This window comes from Brassica napus, chromosome A7, assembly GCF_020379485.1.
Source record: "Brassica napus cultivar Da-Ae chromosome A7, Da-Ae, whole genome shotgun sequence".
NCBI classification, from domain to species: Eukaryota; Viridiplantae; Streptophyta; class Magnoliopsida; order Brassicales; family Brassicaceae; genus Brassica; species Brassica napus.
In genome coordinates this window covers 12,710,352-12,716,907 of record NC_063440.1, presented here as the reverse complement: position 1 = coordinate 12,716,907, position 6,556 = coordinate 12,710,352, and the positions used below count along the sequence as shown (strand labels likewise).

General features: G+C 31.1%; 1 protein-coding gene across 2 annotated transcripts; it reads right to left on the bottom strand.

Moving 5' to 3' along the window:
- Positions 1-3,252: 3,252 nt before the first annotated feature.
- Positions 3,253-5,176, bottom strand: LOC125576517 (COP9 signalosome complex subunit 7-like). 2 transcript variants are annotated; one of them, XR_007314919.1, is made up of 8 exons: positions 4,919-5,176; positions 4,704-4,779; positions 4,395-4,573; positions 4,272-4,316; positions 4,114-4,184; positions 3,850-3,988; positions 3,587-3,658; positions 3,253-3,473 (listed from the first exon to the last, which is right to left on the bottom strand). XR_007314919.1 is itself a non-coding variant. In XM_048736773.1 (8 exons), exons 1-8 carry the CDS (start codon positions 5,075-5,077, stop codon positions 3,449-3,451), a joined length of 783 nt encoding a protein of 260 aa, XP_048592730.1. In that variant the 5' UTR covers positions 5,078-5,175; the 3' UTR covers positions 3,253-3,448. The 2 variants fall into 2 exon arrangements, 1 of the variants encoding a protein (XP_048592730.1); XM_048736773.1 differs by having other exon boundaries at positions 3,587-3,675; positions 4,919-5,175.
- Between the last annotated feature and the right edge of the window lie 1,380 nt (positions 5,177-6,556).

Sequence of the window (6,556 nt, the reverse complement as noted above, 5' to 3'; positions counted from 1 at the left end):
ACAAAAGTTAGACGAAGTGTCATGGAAATTAAATTATATTAGGATTTCCTTCGTGCAAAAGGAAATTACGTGGGCTTAATCTTAGGATTTTAATATCTTACTATTACTAATATTTTTAATTTAAATAACTATAAAAACACTTCAGTTTATCGGTTCGGTTCGGTTTAAACCGAACTGAACTGAACCGTTCGGGTTGGAAAAATCTCAACTGAAAGATTTGAAATGGACTTTGGTTTGGTTCGAATCGGTTTTGGTTCAGTCGGTTCGATTCGATCGGTTCGGTTCGGTTTTTTTGCCCACCCCTAATGAAAAGTTATGAAAGAAAAATGAAAAAGATTCTAAAACAACAACTTTTAAGATACGGTTTCAAAACCTACTCACATATATGTCATTGGTTTTACTCTTTACAGAAAAAAATATATTATAATATTAATATTTTTCTAGCAACTCTTATCAGTTCTAACCGATATTCATGCTCTTAGAACCTGCAACAAACTATGGATGTTAGTGATAGCAATAAACAGTAACTACTTCAAGGAAATAAAAAAAATTTGCTCCATCGGTCCCAGTATCCAGGGAACATAAGTCCAGCAGGCAGTTGATGAACAATCTAAAATATGATCTTGGATTGAATGATGTCTTTTTATCTTCTGCATCCTTCTGAATAGATCTTTCAGTAACCATAGTTTACAACCAGTAATCATTATCATACCCACGCAATTTTCTCCACCATTAATAGTGTGAAAGTGTTATATTATTTCCAATAAAGTAAAACGGTATCATGATGGAGTCTGAGCTTGCTGAGGAGATTGCACAGCTCCAGGATGGATTTCTTCTGAAATATACAGTGTGCAACATAGATTTCTTAAGAGCATTACTTCATAAAAAAAAAATTATAATCCTTTGTATATTAAAGCATAAGTCACTCGACCAATAATATATTGCCATATAATTTACAAAATATTTTTTTTAAATAAAAAAAAACAAAAATATAGAAAGCTAACCGAACATGTCAATTTAAATATTTATGTGACAAGTCAATTTGTTTTTTCTGGCCACTTCGCTTGCGGTGTTTTTATTTCATACCATGATCATCTTTACCAGCAATCTCTAGACAAACTACATATGTTCTATTACTTATATTTGTGAGGTTATTTTATAACTGCATATTGTTACAAAAAAAAACACATTTTTCTCCTTTTCTAATCCACAAACCTGATGTGGACATGCAAGGCTTCTTCTCCAAAATTGATTCTTATTCATATCATTTTTAATTTTGTTTTTTTCTTAACATCTTTGAATCTCACTCTTTTTTCTACTTTAATGATGGTCTTATTTATCAAACCTCATTCACTCATGTGCAAATTTTTCTTCAAAATATTACAGGTTATACTTCTTTTCCAAAACAATAATCTGAGATGGAGAAGGCAAGATGTATAAATCAAAGTTTTTTTTTCAAAAAGTTTTTATTTCATTTTTTGGCTTTGCATGCTTAAAGAAATTGTATCCCATAGCTAATATATAAGGATTGATTGAAGATTTTGAAAGAGCAGATAATCTAACACAACCCAAAAAGACTATCAACATAATTGGATTTACAAGCAAAATATTCTATTTTACTAACCTTTTTATCATAAAAATATAATATCAAACTTTTGTGATTTATGTTGGATGCTACCTAGATAGCAAATATATATTTTTGGTTTATTTACCAATTCAAAATTATGTATAAAATTAGAATCAAATTATTTTTACATCGATTACAAGTCTATATATTTTTTAAACCAATACTATTTTAACAATAAATTAATCATTTTTGTTTCTGGACGAAATACATGTAAAATACTAGTCCTATTTTATTTTTTCATTCTATAGTATGACAAGAAATGAGTGTACAACTTAAATAGAATACTATATATTTTGCTTGTTCATTATTCTATTTTTCACTTTAAAATTGAACAGAATTGAAAAAAACCACATTCATTAGGGAATTACTCTATTTTAAAAGCAATATATGAAAATTTTCATTGGAAATACTCGGAACACAACACCAAAATTAAGTGGGGGTTATTGGTTCTAGTAGTTTAGTGGATTTAGAAATTCTTTTTGGATTTAGAAATCATTGACTAATCCATTGATTCTAAAATCAGACAAACAGATTTCAAAATTAACTATATAGATTTCAAAATCAAAATAAGTGGATTATTATAAATCAATGAAATGGATTTGTAAAGTTCTCATTGAGTAATTATGCATCTAGTTCATCATTTGATATATATATATATTTTCTTCTTCTAAAGTTTCTTAATGTCTAAAAAAATTATATATTCATGTTTGATAATGTATACATTTGATAAAAAAGCTTAAAAACCTATCAAAACACGCACAAACACATTGCTTATGTTATTTGAATCACAGTAATGATAACTAATTCAGTTGTTCGTATGCGAGACACGTTTCGTTTGTACCTATCAATTTGAAAGTTTAAGAAGTGTCAATAAGTTCTCTCTTCACAAGAGAAAACAACTCGAGAAACAATTCATCATCACTTTTGTAGCAACAAGATAAGTAATAACACCAATTTCGTTTTCTTTTGTTGAAAAAAAAATGTACCTAATGCATGTTTTGAAAATGAACAAAAGACGTAAAATTAAGGTTCTTATCAACTACGTATACACACGAAAAAAAAACAAGGAATTGAAAAAACCCAATAATACAAATCCAGTCAAAATAACAAGGTTTAACTCAATATTTGCTCTTTTGTGTTTTACTCTTAAAATTATTTATAAATCCACTCAAATCTAAGTTAAAATCAAATTCTTAAAAAAATCATTAATATTGAATAACACATGATTTTAAAATCTATTTTTAAATTATAGAACCAATAACAACAGATTTGAAATTAGATTTTAAAATGATAAAACCAAACACTTGATTTAGCTTGGATTTTAAAATCCATTAAAACACTTAAACCAATAACACCCCCTAAAAGGCCTCCCAAGATTTTGACACCGTGGAAGCTATAAAAACTTAAAAGATCAAAATCATGAGAAGAATACGGAAAAAGAATGCAACAAAATCTCACATCATATAACCGCTCCTCTGTTCCGGATTCGATTTGCCTGACATTTATAAACCTGACAGCTAGAGTTCCTATACCACACCTAGTTTTCCTCGGTATTATTTTGATTACTGAATTCTCGGTTCCAACATCGGTTCGATAAAAGGCATCAACTTTTATGTACCCAACAATCCAACCAAATTTTGCTTCTATTCATATCAGTTTTGGGCTAAATAACCATAAGTTTGTTGTCGCATTGAGAAAAAGACGAGACCGATATCATTATAAAAGTCGAAATAAAATGCTAACGAATAAAAAACTGCCACCAAAAGTAAATGATACATCCATCTAACACCACCATTGCAAATCCCTTTACTCTCTCTCTCTCTACCTTCTCACCGGATGCCTTCTCCTGTGATCCAAAGGTACGAGTGTGTGAGTGTTTTATGTTTTTTTATTCTAGTTTGTACCAGATCATCTAATACTTGTATTGTATACCAGAGAAACAATTAAATGGTATGTTACCTCTTTGATCGCATTCCATCTTCTTTGTAGTTCATCACTCCACTTGGTTCCCCAAACATCTCATTATGCCCTCTGCTGCCAAAATCCCCCTGCCAACAATGTAAGTAAGACTACATTGACCACCACCCTTCCCAATCAGACAGAAAAGCTAACCAGACTCTTAACTTTATGTAAACCAGAGTCTAACTAAACCATAATTAGTTACATTATAAATCTAGTAGGGAATAGTGAAAGCCCTTAGGCCTCAAAAGCCTATCACTGACCTTCATGGACAGAGACTTCTTCAATTCTTCCACTCCTTCTTCTGCTTCCTTGCGATGTTTCTTGTCCATCTCACTCATATTGTCAGCCCATTTAATCTTGTCTTGAATTGAAACGAGAAGATTTTCTGATGTGTTCAACCTACACATAAAACAGTTTAATGAGAAAAGAACACCTCACATAGAACTCAATAGCAGGTCGTGGAGGTAAACCATCAGTCATATAAATAGAAACCCTGGCAACCAAGGGAAGAAGAGAGGAAGTACCAGTCTGACAAGGTGTGTAACATATTCCCAAGTTGTCCTGGCCTTAGATCCCTACCAGCTGCAAAAGGAACCTGCAAGATATATGACACTCAAGAGGCATCCAACCTTTAAATTAAAACAAAAAAAAAAAGCAAACCTCGAAAAGATAGACAACACACCTCGAAGCATCTTTTCAACTGATCCAGTTTTCCTCTAACAATACCCTGTAAGATTGTATAGCAAAGTCAGTACCATGCTTGTGCGTTGGAAAAGAAGAGATGTTTGCTTATTAGAGCACTAACCGCGTACATACAGTCATTGATAAGAAAGTCCTCGAGTTCACGAACATTGGTGACATCTAACTCGACCATCAGTGTATCATAAGGCAGCACCTTGTTTGACTCGGCAAGGGTAAGCACAGTGAGCTGTTTAAGCTTCAGAATCTGGTCAGGAGACAGCTGAGGGATACGGCTTGCATTACCTAAGGGTTTCGTTGATAAAACAAAAAAAAAAGTAAGATTAGTTTGGCACAGCTGTATCGAATCATTCAAAGGTTGGTTTAGCACAGCTGTATCGAAACATTCTAAAGGTGGTTACTAGAGGTTGGTTACATTTGTAGTCACCCCAGGTGCCGTGCGCAAACAATCGTAGAACATCCACGTATACCGAATCTGAGGTTCCTTCAAGCTGTGCAATGCGACAACATTAGGATTAGTTCTGATTACTTTTTAACTCAACGAATAGAGAAGCACCAAATCGGAATAAACTAACAAACACAAGAAACCCTAGATCGTCAATTATTAGGTCAACGGCAAAGGATTCAAACCTGGGCGACATTGGGGAGAGCCAGAATCTCGGAAAAGGCGAAAAGAGAAGGATGCGAAGTGGCATCGACGATGATAGGAACGAGGGAGTCGCCGTTGCAGGTGGAAGCTCGGCGAACGAGCTGATCGATGATCTCCGCCTGCTTCTGCTCCATATCCATACGGTGATTCGACTTCCTGTGCCTAGGGTTTTGCTCCGATAGATCGAGAATCGAATTACCAATAGGCAAATATATCAACAAACACAACCTCTGCTCCGATTCTTATATGACAATTTGAAAAAGGTTAATTTTTCCTTTCGAACTTATTGGGCTTAAGCCCAAAACAAATATCATACAGGATTGTTAGCTGGGCTTTATCTTCCCGTTATTTATTTTTAAATCACTAAATTTTACCAATCATAGTTTTATTTTTAAAAATTAAAATCTACATCAAATTTTTATTTAGTTTTACTAATCATGCTTTACCTTTATTTTTAAAGATACAACAAACAAAAAATAAAACAAAACTTTTTCTTATGTATTTTAGGCAAAAAAGCTATATCATCTTTTTATAGATTGTAGAATCTGTAAATTGAAAAAAATATCTATAATATCAAATAAATTATATAATCATAATAAAAACTTTTATAAATATTTTAATTTTAAATTTGAATGTTTTTTAATTATTAAGATATTTAAATTATATAAATATTATTTACATATCACATTTTAAATTACAATAACTTTTGATAATTTATAAAAAATATTAATATAAATTATTTCAATTCATATAAAATAATAATTTTATATATACAACACATATTTCATATATTTTATTTTAAAATATCTACAGCCTATAACTTAGAGCATCTCCAACCCACCTCTATTTCTACCTCTATAATAGCATTTAGAGGCAAAATCACTCCAACCCATCTCTATTTTTGCCTCTAAAATAGAGATTGCTATTTTTTCCTCTATTTATAGAGGAAGAAATAGCATTCCTCTATATTTTGCTCTATATGTAGAGATCTCTATTTTAGAGAAATACATTGGAGTAAAACCCATCTCTATTATAGAGTTCCTCTATTTTAGAGGTAAAAATAGAGAAATACATTGGAGATGGTCTTACAGCTACAACAAATTTAACTATAATAAAAGTCTGCAGAAAAAGTCTACAGTAACAACTTTACATCTACAACCAATTTATCTACAGCTAAACATCTACAGCTAAATTTTTAAAGCCACAGTCGAACCAATCATCACCATGGTCCGGGGGCTGACACACACGGACCACGTCGCAAGTTAAGGGGTAGAGAAATGTTTCTTATTTATATAATAAAGCAAGGGGTATAAAAGTTTTTTGCTCTTTAATTAAACGTATTTCGATGATTTTTTTCATTAAATATTTTTTGGGAGAAAAACTTAAAAATAGCCTATTTAGAAGAATGGCCCATCAAAATATTATATATAGAATTAAAATTTTGATAAATGTAATTTCACATAATCATTGATAGATAATAAGTATTAAGTTAAACGATGGAGAAGTTAATATATATAATGCTATGAATATAGATTTTTAAAAATTATATAATATACAAGGAATTATATATAATGATATAATAAATTATTTATGTGATATTAACCACTATAACTTTTAAC